The sequence below is a fragment of the Nerophis ophidion genome, linkage group LG02 (genome assembly GCF_033978795.1).
Source record: "Nerophis ophidion isolate RoL-2023_Sa linkage group LG02, RoL_Noph_v1.0, whole genome shotgun sequence".
NCBI lineage: Eukaryota > Metazoa > Chordata > Actinopteri > Syngnathiformes > Syngnathidae > Nerophis > Nerophis ophidion.
In genome coordinates, this window is record NC_084612.1 from 1,070,126 (window position 1) to 1,088,351 (window position 18,226).

The 18,226-nt window shown below is 39.3% G+C and overlaps 1 protein-coding gene across 1 annotated transcript in view; it reads left to right on the forward strand.

Moving 5' to 3' along the window:
- Positions 1-18,226, forward strand: part of LOC133535448 (CUGBP Elav-like family member 4) — an 84,804-nt gene that overhangs the window by 21,884 nt on the left and 44,694 nt on the right. The window contains exons 5-7 of the mRNA XM_061875297.1: positions 2,908-2,970; positions 3,318-3,398; positions 8,526-8,669. Of these exons, the coding sequence (XP_061731281.1) occupies positions 2,908-2,970; positions 3,318-3,398; positions 8,526-8,669 (288 nt within the window). The remainder of the gene's footprint in view (positions 1-2,907; positions 2,971-3,317; positions 3,399-8,525; positions 8,670-18,226) is intronic.

Sequence of the window (18,226 nt, forward strand, 5' to 3'; positions counted from 1 at the left end):
GAAAGAGTGATAAAACCCTGCAGTGTAATGCCTGCAGGTGACGTTCATATGTTTTCAATATTCAGTGTTTTATTGTTCATAGTTAATATTGTAAATCCCACATTCCATATTTTCCTGTACATTCTGGGTGTCTCATTCAGCAAAAACAAAAATTAATTCCATTTTGTCGTATCGTTTTTAGCGTTCAGACATTATTCTGAGGTTTTGTATTAGTGTTTGTAAATATAGATGTACCGGCGGCCAGACTAGGGGTGTAACGGTACGTGTATTTGTATTTAACCGTTTCAGTACGGGGGTTTCTGTTCGGTTCGGAGGTCTACCGAACGAGTTTCCACACGGACATATTAAGTAGCGTACCGCACGTTGTGTAAACAATGCACACCGAGGCTCTACACACGGCATGCTAACAACGACTGGGCTATGATAGACTGACCATACCTACTCTTTTCACCGGATATGTCCTCTTTTGCGGGGCTGTCCGGGTGGAGTTTCTTAAATGCCTCAAATGTCCGGCATTTCAGGTTAGGGTTGCGTGTGCTTTCAATGTACGTTCAGGGTTAAGAAGGGGTTAAAAACAAAACTAATTGTGCACGCAGCAGCATTCGTGAGGGAGGGGCAGAGTTAGAGCTAGCGAGAGAGTTATGATAAACGCGCATGCGTTGCCAGGCTCTACTTTTTACCCATAGATTTATCAGATTTTATTTTTTATTAATTCAAAGCCGGGGTGTCAAAAGTGTGCCCCGGAAGCCATTTTCGGCCCACAGCTAATGTTTTAAAGGCCCACGGCACATTCTAAAAATACTACTAAAATAAACAAAACCATAAACAAAAGTGAAATAAAAAACCTTGAAGGCTAAATACAATTTAGAAAAATATGCAACGTTGATTAATAAAACCAAACTTTTTTTTTTTCTTTTAAACTGTCATTGCTCAAACATAATAATGTCACGTCTTAGGGATCATGTTTTGTTTTGGTCATGTTCGGGTTTTTTTTTTTGGACATTCAGTTCTTGTTCCTGCACTTCCTTGTCAGTGTTATTACCATAGCAACTCATTAGTTTTCACCTTGTCCTTATGTCACGCCCCTGTCCTCATTTCTCACACCTGTGTTCACTTATCATAGCTATTATTTAAACCGTAAATTGCCAGGAAGTCAGCCTGGTGACTTTACCCCTACTCCTTTCATGCCATGCCTGCTAATCTCTCTGCCCATAGTTTCTCTCCTGCTCATGCCAATTAAGTTTTTGGTTTTGTTATGTCACAGTTGTTGAGTTTAGTTTTTGTCTATACACTGAAAAAAGTTACTTTTTGGTGCTGTAAACTCTATTAGAGTAACTGTCATAATTTATACCTAATATTTTCAACATTCAGTAAGAACTAGAGTTTCTTAAGTAAAATTAAACATTTTATTAACGTAATACATGAATTATGGGGGAAGAGTAAGTTTTACGAAAGTTTCCTCTTACTATTTAAATGTTTAATAGTTGTACGTACATAAACCTAAAAATATTACATAAACTTTACTCTGAAAATCTAGTGTTTTGAAACGCATGCACGACGACGCATGCGCACAACACAACAGGCTCTGGCCGACTGGCTCTGCTCTGGCCGTTAGAATCACTTCACAGAGCACTGCAAGGTGGCATTATGGGTAATTCTTATCTTAGGTTTATAATGTGTTACAGAGTCGATGTTCTCCAGAAATTTGTTTGGTGTGGGTTCACAGAGTGTGGCGCATATTAGTAAGAATGTTAAAGGTGTTCATATCACAACCGTCAGTGTAAAAGGTATGGCTGTTGACCAAGTATGCATTGCAATCTCGCATAAGAAGCAGCAAAACCATCATGTCACGGTAGCAGAATAATTTTTTACTAAAGTTTTATCATCACACTCAATTTTTTACTGCATGCCATTGATAGGCGCATGAGTGGGAAGAGGTTTTAAGATAACTAACGCTCCGACGGCTATTCAAGGAAATACGGTATATAAAATTTTCTTAAAATTATGAGAAAAATTATTTTCTGCCGATGAAAAACAAGTAGACTTTACTTAATTTGTTTGGATAAATATAACTTAAAACTTGGACGTAATTAAGTAACTGTTACTTAATATCTTCACAACTGTTATGTTATATGGTAAGTAGAATTTACTTGATACTGGCAAGTGACTGTTACTTGATATTGTAGCATTACATTTTACTTAAATAATTTGCGTGAAAATACTTACAATAATTTTTTCAAGTAAATCTTATGAGTTATTTTTTTTCAGTGTAGTCATATCATAGTGTTAGTTTTGTTTTCTAGTCAAGTTTGTTCTCTGCCCTCGTGTGCGCCTTTCGTTTGCTTCCTTTGTTTGTAGTTTGTTAGTATAAATAAATATGTACTTACATTCTCGTCTCGCTCGTGCCAATTTTCCTTTGCATCGGGAAAACAATCCACGCCCAAGTCCAAGTCTTGAAAAAGATTGAATCAAAATCAATGTTATTATGAATTATTGACCTATCCAAGATTCGGATTACTTCACATCAAATACTCCACTGAGAAAAATATTTTTGTTGGAAGATTTTGCAAATTTGGTAAATAAATTACCAAAAATGTTTATATTTTGTTGTTTTCCTACTGTACCGAAAATGAACCGAACCGTGACCTCTGAACCAAGGTACGTACCGAACCAAAATTTTTGTGTACCGTTACACCCCTACCCCCGACACATTTTTTTCCTCTAAATTTGGCCCCCCGAGTCAAAATAATTGCCCAGGCCCGCTTTAAAGAGTTGTTCCATATAGTACCATTTGTACATTTCCACAGTCTAAACCACACTGGAACATCTGTGCTGCTGAAACAGATCCTGCCTTGACAACTTTCCATACCCTCTTTGTTTCCCCACCTGGCCCTGCCTCTCTTGCAGCACAGAGTCCGACGGTGGCCGACCCTCTTCAGCAGGCTTACGCCGGCGTCCAACACTACGCAGGTGAGCCTCCTCCTGTTACTCCAATCCCTCTCTCTTTCTTTCTGTGTGTGTGTCTGTCACACTATGACAAGTAAAGATAGCTGTAATTACCACCAGATTAGGCTACTTTACATTAGGATTTTTGCGACCCACACACACACACACACGTGTTATTATTCCCCAAGTACACAAAGAATCTGACTTGTCAAAGCCAACATGAGAAACGACTTTCTTGCTGTCTGACATCAGCCCTCATTAAAATACTAAGTCTTCCCTAACGCTTACTTTGTTGCATCAAATATGAAAAAGGCAGATGCGAGAAATCCCCCTGCTCGTTCTTGCTTCATCTATCCCCCCTTTCGCAACAGCAGCCTACCCTGCCGCCTATGCGCCAATCAGCCAAGCGTTCCCACAGCAACCGACCATCATCCCCCAGCAACAGAGGGAAGGTAAGAGCGAGCGAGCCACCCAAGATAAAAAGGTGATAATTGCCATGTTCCATTCTAATGTTGCTGCGCCGCTTTGAATTAGCGACAGAAGCCAAGGTGGGGGAAAAAGGCTCCGCATTTAAAGAACATTAACGCGGAAACGAAAAGTTACTCCGTCATTATTCAAAAAGCGCACTAATTCAAACTTGGGCTGCTTAATCAGTCCATTACAGTGTGTTTAAGTGGTTATAAATATTCATCAGATTAATTATCGGCATGCATAATCATTCGGCGCCATTCCTAGAGTAAGAGTGCTCAGTCATGCGGGCCTTGGCATCAGATGTAATAAAGCAAAAGAAAAAAAAAAAAAGCTATGTGCTGACGTTAAATTACTCTTTTTGACATTGTTACCCACATTTCAATTATTTATTTGTATGACTGCATTTGGGATAGTTTAGAGCGGCATGAATAATCCATAGGAGCGATGAATGAAATGAAGTGGTATCACAGCAGGGATGTCGGGGTCACAGTCCAGAACTAGGACTTTATGAAGACAGAATCATTTTTTTATCACATAGGCATCATAATGCATTGTTATTTAATAATGTCTTAAAGCAGGGGTCGGGAACCTTTTTGGCTGAGAGAGCCAAGAAGCCAAATATTTTAAAATGTATTTTCCTAAGAGCCATATAATATTTTTTTTAACACTGAACACAACTAATCGCGTGCATTTTTTAAGTAAGACCAACATTTCCAGAGTATAATAAGTCTCTTATTCTCTGTACTAACATTGTTATTCTGAAGCTAACTGTGGAGGGGGCGTGGCATGCGGGCCTGCAGCAAAGCGGGATGTTGCCAGGACCGGCTTCGAAATCTACGACAGGGCCTTTTTATCTAATCACCTGTCGCTCTGTTATAAGCAGCAGCCAGGAGGAGAGACAGGGTTGGGGCTGGAGCCGGAGCGTGAGTGAGGACGAAAGAGAAAAAGACAATTGCTGTAAAGCAACTGAGAGAAAACTAAAATAAAACAATATTGGAACCCTAAAACAGGCTCTTGGTGGTCTGAAGAACCCCCAGGAGGGCAAGCCCCACACTAACCAATAATAAATAAATTACTTCTTACCATTAACGCAACTTCTTGAACATAAAAATGCATGACAATGTTTTATATTTTGAACATTGTTTTTAACACTGTGATTACAAGTGGAATTATTCATTACTTATCGTGTTAAGCAATGTCAGCTCAGATTTATCCGAGAGCCAGATGCAGTCATCAAAAGAGCCACAGCTGGCTCTAGAGCCATAGGTTCCCTACCCCTGTCTTAAAGCCACAAAGTGCATTATTTGGCTGCAACCAGCAGAGCCACTGTTGCTGCATGTTGTGATCCGATTCCCGGATCACATATTTTGTCTGTATTTGAGTCTTTTGTGTTTCTTGTTAATGGTTTGACTCTTCCAATTCTTAGTTAGTGCACTTCCTAATTTGTATTCGTCACCATAGCGACTTCATAGTTTCCACCTGCACTTACGCCTGGCGTACACCCGTCTTTGATTACCATTTCTGTATTTATACCTGCCTCCTCCCTTTGACGGTCTGAGTTCTTCACTTGCTTTATGCAACACTCACGTTCGATGATCTGGTCCTGTTTTTGGCTTGCTAAATTCCGTCTTAGCTTTTGGGCGCTCGACGCGTGCAATTTTGGACTTATACCTCAGTGCTAGTGTTAGCCTAGCTCCCCGTGCGTTTCTTTTGCCTTTGCACCAGTGTTCTTTTATCATTTTATATATTAAATCCAGCTCCTACCTGCAACCTTGCTTGTCTGGTCCCGTGTATCTTGAGTTGACATCTCCGCGAATCACAATGCGTTCCGAACGTGACACTGCAGTTTCAAATAGTTTGCAAGTGCATGTCACGTACACCCATGCAGATCTACCAGAATTTAATATAATTTTATGCAATTAGGCCTGGGGAAAAAAAAATGTTTATCGATAAAATCAAGTTTCTTGTTACACACGATTTTAAAAAATCTAAATTTTTCCGTACATTTTAACTTCTCCTTCACTTCTTTAGTGGAGATTCACACACCCAGTAAAACATGGCCAACGTAACTAAGAACGAGACGTTTGTTTCAAAGAAACAAAAAAGTGTTGTTAGCTGTTTTGGATTTGTAGCAACTGATGTGACTGCACGCTGCAAAGTTTGTTTAAAAAAAAGACAGCAGCACAACAAACTTGGTCCAGCATCTGATATCGAAGCGTAAAGCCAAAAGTGGGAAATGAAACTCTTTACAAGGCGAACAAGAGCATCCACTAAAAATTAGCTTATTGTGGAGGAATGATTTATACAAGGTACCATGTATGATAAAAAAGCAGCAAAAGTGGAAAACGATCGCATGAAGATAAAGATGCGGTGCCCATCATACATTGGAAAAGTGTATTTTTATCCACCGATTAATACTATAGTCGTCTCAATGCTACATTTTGATAAATTTTTTTTTTAACACAGAATATTTAAGTTAGTGCTGTATCGATCTCAAAGAAGGATTTTATTTATTTGCATAAAATGATACAATTGTGTTTACAGAAGTATTACGACAGAAGTTTTGCCTTCAATACAAAAGCCTTATAATAAATAATTTTGTTGGATTAGGACAATGCATATTGATCCACAAGAGCAAATGCATCATAGTAAATATGCCAGAATTACACCTAAAACTCATCTGTTTAGTTTTTGTTTTAATTTATATTTTCTATAAAGTTCACCTTATCCATTCAAAAAGAACCCACTTTATGAACTTTTTTTTTTTTTGCTAAGAGTAAGATGCAAACTACTAGTTTTTGATCAAATAAAAGCAATTTTTTTATCATCTCTGTCATGTGTATTCATTGGCTTTAAAAAGTTAGGAAAAATTATTTGAAAAAAAATCTAAAATTTTTAGTGAAAAAATGTTAATATTTTAATTTTAGGCCTAGTTGCAATAGGACGCATGCACAAAAGCATGAGTTCAGAACTATAGCGGTATACATAACAACTTTTTATTTGTTTTATTTGAACAATTATTTGGAATTAGTAACTTATTGGGACCATTTATTTAGAAGCACTTTCCACAACATCGCAAGTGTTGTGCTAGCGGTATGGAACAAGCTTAGCCAATATTATTGTCACCAACGTCCCACTGGGTGTGAGTTTTCCTTGCCCTTATGTGGGCCTACCGAGGATGTCGTAGTGGTTTGTGTTGTGGTTTGTGCAGCCCTTTGAGACACTAGTGATTTAGGGCTATATAAGTAAACATTGATTGATTGATTGATATTAATATTGAGCGATATTAAAGTTCATCAGTGGTGATGAGTTTATTGTCAATGTTTCATGCTCACAGCTCAGAAGCTCTGCTTATTTCAAAGCTCATGCAGTGGTAGATAATGCTGCTGGATGCTGACCGGACAGGAGGTTGCCTACAGCCACAGCTTGCATTGGTGTGTTTTTAACCTGAGTTTAATTAGAGTCACCGGCGGTTATTTGCTTTTGTAGAATGTGCATTTCGCTGCTATGGGAGACTCACAAGTTCATTGAAAAGAGGCGGTAACATGTAGGATGTATGAATTGATGAAGTTGTAGTCTACTGAGACATTAAATAATACTGTTAGCATTAAGACTTTGTGCACATAAATTACGTGCGTTCAAGTAAAACATTTGAAAAATGTATGTGTATGACATTCTCTCAGTGAAATTGCATTTGTATCAAAATATAATTAAAGGCATGAATTGATTAACGTGGACCTCGACTTAAACAAGTTGAAAAACTTATTCGGGTGTTACCATTTAGTGGCCAATTGTACGGAATATGTACTGTACTGTGCAATCTACTAATAAAAGTATCAATCAATCAAAAAAAAAAAAGCCTACTGAAATGAGATTTTCTTATTTAAACAGGGATAGCAGCTCCATTCTATGTGTCATACTTGATCATTTCGCGATATTGCCATATTTTTGCTGAAAGGATTTAGTAGAGGACATCCACGATAAAGTTTGCAACTTTTGGTCGCTAATAAAAAAGCCCTGCCTTTACCGGAAGTCGCAGACGATGACGTTACAAGGGTGAGGGCTCCTCACGTCCTCACATTGTTTATAATGTGAGCCTCCAGCAGCAAGAGCTATTCGGACCGAGAAAACGAAAATGTCCCCATTAATTTGAGCGAGGATGAAAGATTCGTGGATGATGATATTGATAGCGAAGGACTAGAAAAAAAACAAAAAAAAAACAAATAAAGTTAAAAAAATAAAGGCGATTGCATTAGGATGGATTCGGATGTTTTTAGACACATTTACTAGGATAATTTTGGGAAATCCCTTATCTTTCCATTGTGTTGCTAGTGTTTTAGTGAGTTTAATAGTACCTGATAGTCGAAGGGGTGTGTCCACGGGTGTCTTGAGGCCAGTCTCTGAGGGAAGTCACGGCAGATACAAGGACGGCACAAACTCCACATATCTCCGGTAAGAGGTGACTTTTTAACACAATTTTCTCACCGAAACCTGCCGGTTGACAAGTGGTCGGGATCCATGTTCTCTTGACAGCGCTCTGTTCCATAGTAAAGCTTCACCTCTGGGAATTTTAAACAAGGAAACACCGTGTGTTTGTGCGGCTAAAGGCTAAAGCTTCCCAACTCCATCTTTCTACTTTGACTTCTCCATTATTAATTGAACAAATTGCAAAAGATTCAGCAACACAGATGTCCAAAATACTGTTTAATTGAATAATGAAAAGAGACGACTTTTAGCACGCGTCATCATTCCGCGATGATTTCAACAAGAAATTCAGCGGGAAATTTAAAATTGTAATTTAGTAAACTAAACCAGCCGTATTGGCATGTGTTGCAATGTTAATATTTCATCATTGATATATAAACTATCAGACTGCGTGGTCGGTAGTAGTGGGTTTCAGTAGGCCTTTAACTGTGATCAATCAAAATGGTAAAGTATGGTTTATTAGATTTAAAAATATATATATAATTATTCTCCAGCACTAATCTAAACCCATATTGTGAATAGCCCGGACAGTTATCACCTTTTTAATGAAGTATATCTTGTCCATATTTTTTGGCTTTCTATTTGTGGAACCATAACCATGTTGCATCTCCTCTCCTCCCCAGGTCCAGAGGGTTGCAACCTGTTTATTTACCACCTGCCCCAGGAATTCGGTGACGCCGAGCTCATGCAAATGTTCCTCCCTTTCGGCAACGTCATCTCCGCGAAGGTCTTCGTGGACAGAGCAACTAATCAGAGCAAATGTTTCGGTGAGTTACAGTGGAGTAGTTGGCGGCAGGGAAGGGGGCATGGGGGGTGGGGGGAGGGGGGGGTCTATTTGTAACACAAGCGGCGGCGTGTGTTTTGAAATCTTATCACGCCTCATGTTTCCTCTCCTGCAATTAGTGTTTGGGTTTGCTTTTTCTTTTTAATTGCCAGTGTCTATCCTAATCAAGCTGCAATTAACATTTTTAGGGTGGCGTTTCATGCCACTGAGCAAAAAGGGGGCGAGGAAGGAGACCGAGCCTTTTCATCAAACAGCAGAGGGGAGGGAGGGATCAGCACATAAAGCAACAATAATAATGTGTCACATCCTTTTACGCTCACCATGGTAAAGCCCTAAACAAACATTTGCTGACGTGTTAGGTAAGTTAGATTGTAGATATTGAACAGGCATTAGGTGTTGCATTTGTGTGCCAAGTCAACCAGTGAAGTACATCATTAACACATGAAATAATTCATGATTTGATAAATAGTTTACAAACACAATTAGAATTATACAGTATTAATAAAGCAACACCATTTTTTGAGCTCTCAAGTCAGCGGGATTATACGCGGTAACTACCATATTTTACTTTACTTTTACCTAAATGTAAGAAATTTCCTTAAATAGTGGCTTGAGTTCTAATAGATGCCACGTCACAACTGATTGTGAAAAAACTAAAGTGCGCACCTAAAGTTGGGGAAAATGATTGATTCTTCGTTGCATTTCGATTGGAACGTAGATGATTCTAAATGTCCCATTATCGATCACCGTATTTTTCTAACTATAAGGCGCACTTAAAATCCTTTTTTCCCTTCAAAACTCGACAGTGCGCCTTATTATCCGGTGCGTCTAATGTAAGGAATAATTATGGTTTTGCTTACCGACGTCGAAGCAATTTCATTTGGTACATGGTGTAATAAGTGTGACCAGTAGATGGCAGTAAAACATAAGAGAAATGTGTAGACTGCACTATGATGGCAATATGACTCAAGTAAACAACACCAACATTGTATGTTCCATTGAAAATATAGAACATTACACACACAAGCGCTCAAAAATCTATCAAAATGTTTTAGTACGACTTTGGTAAGCTATGAAGCCACACCGCTTGATAGATTGTCCACGCATTAAACATACGAGTATTATTATGGTGTATGTATAAGGTACGACATATCTGGCGTTTTGTTTCGCAATATCATGCAAAAGCAACTGTGTTTACCTTCTGGTACCTGCTGATCTGTGTTTTGGATCTGCATAAATCTTGAAAAATTGTGCGAGTCCGCTTTTGTAGTACATGCCGACACCGTAATCGATAAGCTTTTTCTTTTTCTCTATCTTCTTGTTATGGGACATTCATCCTCCGTTGTGACCATCTCTAATATAAAGAAGTGTAAAGTTTTTACTTATATTTGTCAGTAAACTCGCCATGAAAGTGCTAAAATATACCAGTGTAGTGAGTTTAAAATTATTCACCAAAGGAACTTTAATTATTAGAGAGTTCCAGCCGGACGTTTTTTCACGGGACACATTTCCGGTGTGGTTGTTTCCGGATGCTGCTCTGTTGTTGATTTAAGTAAAGTCTGAATGTCATTGAAACAGTTAGCTGCACCTTTTGACACTTCTTCCACTCCCGTCCTTGCACGCTACACCGCTACAACAAAGATGACGGGGAGAAGATGCTGTCGAATGTGAGCCACGTAAACAAGACCGCCCACAAAACTCCGCTTTCCGGAAGCGGCTGTCAGAAAGCGGCTAGAAGATGATCTGTAAAACATAATCAATGCAACATTTTGACCAAAGAACCACCATTACATGTTATGTAAATTACAAGCAAGTGTATTCTTTTTAGAAAAAAAAATATAATAAAATGACTCCTTTAATGCGCCCTATAATCCGGCTTGCCTTATATATAAAAAAAGATCGAAAAGAGACCATTCATCGGCAGTGCGCCTTATAATCCAGTGCGTCCTATGGTCCGGAAAATACAGTATTTATGTATGTCAAATAATGTAATACAGAAAGTCTTAAAATGCAGATCTAGTGCGAACACACGGAGGGAGAATGACAGGACAAGCTATGCCAGCCGTGGCACTACACTTGTTTGAACGTGAAGTCGAGGAACAAGAAAACCATAAATGCTCTGTACATTTCAACACTGGAACCGTGTCAGAGCAGAGAATAACCAGCTAAAAGAGGAAATTAGCAAGTAAATTAATAATTCAAGCGAGGGAATAATATCCACACAGTGCCACAACTCTGCCAGCCATAGATATGAATGGGAAGATAGTAGATAGCGCTTCTTTAAGCTGCAAGTTTGCGCATGTGTTCATGGTTTCAGAAGACGCGGAAATTACAAAAAAATAAAAGTAAACACGAACAAACAACTAGGATGCCTGCTTGGCAAGGACAAACTTGTATTTTTATCATATTGTGGCATGCTGCTACAATTCTCTTGTATCTAGTCAGCATATTTCTATGCTGTGTGCACTCACATCCAAAAAAAACAGGAATGACGCAATATTCCACGTCAGCCACCAATGGAGGAGCCTTAACGTATCAATAATAATTAAATATAATACAAGCACAAACATTTAATATACAATGTAACATTATACACTACAATAAAGATGGATAAAACATTGATTTGCAATGAAATTGTAGCCCCTGAACTGTAGTGGTTGCTTGCCGCACCTCACAATGTCACCACGATGAGGTTCTAATCTGGTGATAATCTTTGATTTGATATAACCATGTGTCGCTGATGCCATTATAACATGACACCGTGCCTGAGGGGCAGACATGGAATGTGTAAAGATGGATTTCATGGTGGAAATCTATGAGGAAGTGCTTCTGTTTGCAGTATGAAGCCTTTTTTGACGCTGGACTAATTAGGGATTTAAAAATTGATCTGATATTTGCCTCAGAAAGGGGGAAAGTACATTGGTGAGAGAGTTTTCCACATACTCTGGCAGGGTCGTCCAAACTACGGCCCGCGGGCCAAGTTGCGGGGTGTCTCCAACTTAATTTCAATATCTAACAGTATAAAAGCTGTATGTATGCCGCCATCTAGTGGATAATGTGAGTAATTCAGGTTAATGACCTTGAAATTGACTTGAAGTTGTAACAGCACAGCATCCTTATGTATGACCCAGTCTATACACACACATGGCGCAAATAAACTAACACAAAAAGTCCCAAAACACAACCCGCTCACTGAACTTTGTGGATATACTGTAATAAAAAATGTCCAAACACAACGCACAATTAGAAATTATATATATACACAGATATATTAGGGGTGTAACGGTACGTGTATTTGTATTGAACCTTTTCGGTTCGGTGGTTTCAGTTCGGTACGGGGGTGTACCAAACGAGTTTCTAAGCTAAAGTCTAAACAAGCTGCTTTGCTTCTTCTGCCTCTGTCTCAGCACCCAACATTATCCCGCCCACACAACCATCTGATTGGTTACATACAAAGCGATAACAGGCAATCAGCAGTGGGTATTCGGAGCGCAAGTAGTCAATGCTTCAGCGTCGAGCAGATACAGTATGTGTTTAGCTGGTGAGCATAAGATAGCGTACTCTCCCCAAATTATAATAAACACCTCCCAGTCAACATTCTAGTTACATCACTATAAGCTCGCTCGCAGTCCTGGCTTGAGGTGAAGGCTAATTAGCTTTTAGCTTAACGTTAGCTCATTTTGCTGTGTGTGTGCGTGCGTGCGTGCGTTAGGGGCAGCAAAGCCCTGTCTGTCTGTTATTTCACTTGAACTCCATGGTGTTCAGGGATGAATAGTCTCTCCTATTGCTATTGTACTATTTTTTCCAGCTATAATTACATTAATCATTAGTAATGTAGCAGCCTATTTTTGAATGGCAGGGTCCCTGCTATCACATGTTGACAAAATATAACATTTACAAAATAAAAATCAACTACAGGCTTCCCAAATACTGTAATAAATTAAGCATGATGAGTTGACCTGCAACTGTTTGATGTTGCACTTTTTATATGTAAAAGAAAAGTTTTGTCATTTTATTTAATCAAAGCAACAACTTGAGGCAGTTTATTGGGCAGAATTATTAAAGTGTTCCCAATGTTAAAAGGATAAATCCATTGTTTACAAATTTGGTAAATAAATAACCAAAACATGTATACTTTGTTGTTTTCTTACTGTACCGAAAATGAACTGAACCGTGACCTTTAAACCGAGGTATGTGCCGAACCGAAATTTTTGTGTACCGTTACACCCCTAAAATATGTACATAGATATATATTTTTTCAGAGTTAGTTTGTGAGAGACCCCAAGATGCAGAGATGGAGGCAGGCATTGAATAGGATTAGATCGTACGCACACACACACATATATATATATATATATATATATATATATATATATATATATATATGAATATATATATATATATATATAGACACACACTGTAAGTCCTCTGCAATGCATAATGGGAAAAAGGCAAAATACTCTCTCCACGCACACTAATCCATGTTTAATACATTTTAGCTGTTCGATATGTCTAAATGCTTACAAAACTTTTAATTCATTATCAATTCTGTATATTCATGCATCAAGATAAAGGAAATGTAAGCTTTGTTCACACAAATTCTGTACAAATTGGGGCCTCACAGCCATGACGATAAAGCGAGAACTCTTGAGTTTTTGTCTGCAAGGTAAACGCTGCATCTGAATTGTCGAACAACATCGCTGGACAGCGACAATTGCTTTCAACACAACAGTGCAGAAGAAATGAGTGTTGAGCGTCACTAGTGCCTTTCACGCACCCACCGTCCCGCCTAAGTCGCACCTCTGATACCGCCTCAGGGGGCGTACTTGAAGCTAAAATGAGTATGCATTATTGACATCGCTCTACACCTCTTTTGCCATCAGCGTCCATACCCGCTGTTCTATCCAACATAGACCACCCTAATTAAAGAAAGCAGCCTTCCGCCATCCCTCCCTCCTTGTCTGACCTCCCACACAGCAGACCAGTTCATCAGGGTGGAGGCGGTGCAGGTGGAATCCATGAGCTTAAAGAGATAATAATAGACTGCTGTGGACCTTGCTGTTGATTCAGTTGGACAGCAGCACCCAGGAGAGAGGCCAGTAAGACTGCCGGCATTGGCTTTCTTTCAACTTCTCTTCGACATGCCTGTCTATGAGGGAGGGAGGCGCTCTTCCAGCAATCTCTCACCACGTCCATCCTCGCTCCACTCTGTCCGTCACTCCACGGCAGACGGAGGACAACGGGGGCGGCGACCCGTCAGCTTCCTCCAACCTCCCCCACTCGGAAGCTTGTAATTAAGATCAGGACTCGGAGAATAAAAGAAAAGAAATAAAAACGTGCGCATTATTCTTCCTGAAGGTTTCTTTTCCTTTTAATAGCAGAAGCCTGGAGGCTTTTCTTGTAAGACATTAACAAAGTAGACTGACATCAATGTATTTCCCCAGTCTAAAAAAAGGTATTTAAAAATATTTCATCCCAGTGTGGGATGGTTTGGTGGCCGCGGGATTAGGTCTCTGCTTTTTGCAGATGATGTGGTCCTGATGGCTTCATCTAACCGGGATTTTCAGCTCTCAGTGGATCAGTTCGCAGCCGAGTGTGAAGAGACCGGAATGAGAATTAGCACCTCCAAGTTCAAGTCCATGGTTCTCCCTCGGAAAAGGGTGGAGTGCCATCTCCGGGTTGGGGAGGAGACCCTGCCACAAGTGGAGGAGTTCAAGTACCTAGGAGTCTTGTTTACGAGCGGGGTAAGAGTGGATCGTGAGATCGACAGGCGGATCGGTTCGGCGTCTTCAGTAATGCGGACGTATCGTTCCGTTGTAGTGAAGAAGGAGCTGAGCCGGAAGGCAATGCTCTTAATTTACCGGTCGATCTACATTCCCATCCTCACCTATGGTCATGAGCTTTGGGTCATGACCGAAAGGACAAGATCACGGGTACAAGCGGCCGAAATGAGTTTCCTCCGCCGGGTGGCGGGGCTCTCCCTTAGAGATAGGGTGAGAAGCTCTGCCATCCGTGAGGAGTTCAAAGTAAAGCCGCTGCTCCTCCACATCGAGAGGAGCCAGATGAGGTGGCTCGGGCATCTGCTCAGGATGCCACCCGAATGGCACGTCCAACCGGTAGGAGGCCACGGGGAAGACCCAGGACACGTTGGGAAGACTATGTCTCCCGGCTGGCCTGGGAACGCCTCGGGATCCCCCGGGAAGAGCTGGACGAAGTGGCTGGGGAGAGGGAAGTCTGGGCTTCCCTGCTTAGGCTGCTTCCCCCGTGACCCGACTTCGGATAAGCGGAAGAAGATGGATGGATGGATCCCAGTGTGTTGAAGTGTTTAAAGGGGCCCTAACATGCAAAATCAACTTTTTTTATCATTTGGTACCTGCTGTTGTGCATTTGGGATTTGCATAAATCTTACAATGTTTTTATTTAAAGTGTGGAGGCATTGTGGAGTTATTTATTAAACAATCTTGGCTTCCTATGGACTTCCTCCAAACGGTCTGTCACCAATTAGGAACATAGTCAGCGGATTATCCATATATGGTATAAATCCACCCAAACGGCTTCGTCCACGTCCGCCATTCTTAGTTTGTGCACGCGCGTCTGTCGTTTATATGACAAAATGGCCAAGATACAACTCGAAGAAGGTAAATACTATTATTTGCTGTATTACCCAACTCAAGACACTATTTAAACTTCCAGTCGCACCTAAAGAAGTAAAAAAGTGCCTGGCTAAATTTTTGTTTTGCAGCAAAGTGCCTTTAACTGTGACAAATTTGCTCCAAGTGTTTGCAAAGATTAGTAGTCCTTCACAAAAAGGTGGTTTCCCGAAAAACAACTTTAAAATGCCGGCTCTGTGCCAATTATTTATGGGATAAGGAGGAGAAAATGAAATGGTACCAGGAGTTTAAGAATGTGTGAATGTTATGTATCTAGCTTAGCCTTCTACTATAAGACAATAGCATCAACGTGCTCTGGCAAAATGAGGAATGATTTTACTAAAAATTTAATGGGATCAGTGCCAACTCTGTTTGGCAATGGACAAGTAAATGATATACTCCGTTATTACATTCGCAATGTCGCTCATAGTGCACCCTAAAGCCTCAAGCCTTTGTTTACAACGGATGGTGGTTGGTTGGTGTTAATTTATTTCAAACAAGCAAATAATTACAATGTGATACATCACATATTCCCAGCTGTTTCATTAAAGCATGCCAGAAAAGGAGTAGAAGGAAGTAGAACTTAGTCAATACTACCCCTTTTTGTATCATAGAAGTTTTATCCCATATGTTGTTTCTCTCTTTGTAACAACAGTGAATAAATAAATGAGTTAATATACAAGTAAATAATTATCAAGTACATGAATAAACAGTTATTAAAGTTTTCATAAATAAATAGTAAAGTAATTTGATTCACCTATGAGATGAATAAGACTATTATTTAAAAAAAAAAAATAAGGTTCAAGATGTTTATCAAGATTCGTCTTCTTTGTAAAAACACTTGTAGTTTGGACAGTTTATTAAAATGAATCATATTAGTACTTTGTTTGACTTCCTTGCTTAATCCATTTCATAATTTGATTTGACATTATGATATACTAATGGATTTAAGTATTCCACATGCACACAGATTTTTTAACTACAATTTTTTCTATGGTTTTATTTCTCCTCTTTTGCTGAAAATTGTTGTATATTCTTGGGTATCAGGTTATAGTTTACTTTCTACATAATCTTAGCTGTTTGCAAATGCACCAAGTCACTGAATTTCAATATTTTTGATTCAATAAAGGGTTCAAGTGTTCTCTACATCCAACATTATGTATTATTCTAACAAACCTTTTTTTGCAATATCGTTAGTGATTGAAATATACCTTTGTAGTGACTTCCCAATATTTCTACACAAAAAACTTAGATATGGTAACACTAGCAAGCAGTAGAGAATATGGAGTGATTTTTGGTCCAGAAAATATTCTGTCTTTTTCATTATTGACATGTTTCTTGCCTCTTGATGTTGTATATTTTTTACATGGGATCAGTTTATTTGATCATCTTTTACACCAATTTATGATTTATTTTACCCTTTCAATGTCTACGTCATATTTGCGTTTGAGTTTCTCTTCTACTGTTACTGATTAGCATTATTTTAGTTTTACTGATATTCAAAAATAGTCAGTTTTTGTCAAACAATCTGTTTAATTTGTTAATTTCTTATGTTATATGTATTAGCTTCTGTGTGTTCTCCCCTGAACAAAGCACAGTCATGAGAGTGTTTTACATGATATAGAGGAGAAAAGCTTTTTATTGTCAATATAGACATGTATATTGTCACGTTAGACTCTGTAGAAGTTTGACCTTAGTCAGCGTATAGTTCCAAACCGATACGTCAGCCGTGCTTCCTTCCTCGCTTTCGTCCGGCCGCATTTCCGCCTCCCGCTTAATGCTGACAACAAACCACGGTGACGGGCTGTTCTCGCTATAACATTTGTGATGTTGTGTTGTGGTGAAAGTCACTCAAAACAGATGGCTTTTGGTGGTATTTGCTGTCCATAGTGCACAATAAAAAAAGAGAAAGCTAAAAAAAAAACGTACCAAAACATTTCTACCAGGTACGGGGCATGGTATGGAGAGGTTAATTTGCTTCTAACAACTCTGACTCTCAAAACAAACCGATTTGAAAGGGAGTAAAAAAAGTGGCTTGAAAATGGGTCTGTAAAACAAAATATTTTAAAAATTTTCAACAAAGAACTATCATTACATGTTATGTAGACCACAAGGAAGCGTTTTAAATGTAGTAAAAAAAAACTAATGATAATAATCATACAATCCTTTTAAGGCCATTGTTATAGGTTGATTGGCAACACTAAATTGGCCCTAGTGTGTGAATGTTGTCTGTCTATCTGTGTTGGCCCTGCGATGAGGAGGCTACTTGTCCAGGGTGTACCCCACCCTACGCCCGAATGCAGCTGAGATAGACTCCAGCACCCCCCGCGACCCCGAACGGGACAAGCGGTAGAAAATGGATGGATAGATGGATGGATGGTTTTAACCTATGATGTAAAACAGTACATATTCTATGAGTGGCAATGGAAATGGTGTTAGTAGACATTTTAAGACTTGTACAGAGACAACAACTAACTTCACACTTAAATTGCAGGCTCCTTCAAATAAGTGGAGGTTCTGTTTAAAAGGAGTTTTTCCTTACCGTCGTCGCCAAAGTGATTGCTTATTTGTTGTTCTGATGGTTTTTCTTGTATAGTTGTAGACCTGATCGGTGTGTATAGCATTGATTCTTCAAATCAAATACACTCAACCTTTCAAAAACCCTTACTGAAGATGTGTCTAAAAAAACGATTTGTAATTTGTTGTCATCTGAGACCATAACCTTCTATATAGACTTTCTAGAACATGGTTTTCTTCAAGCTTTCTTCCTCAAAGGGAGTTTGTATGTGCCTCCGTCGCCAAAGTGCCTGCTTGTGTAGTGCTCAGTTGGATTTCCGTTCAGTTTCAGTTTATTTCGAACATGCATACAATACAATTACAATGTAGTGCA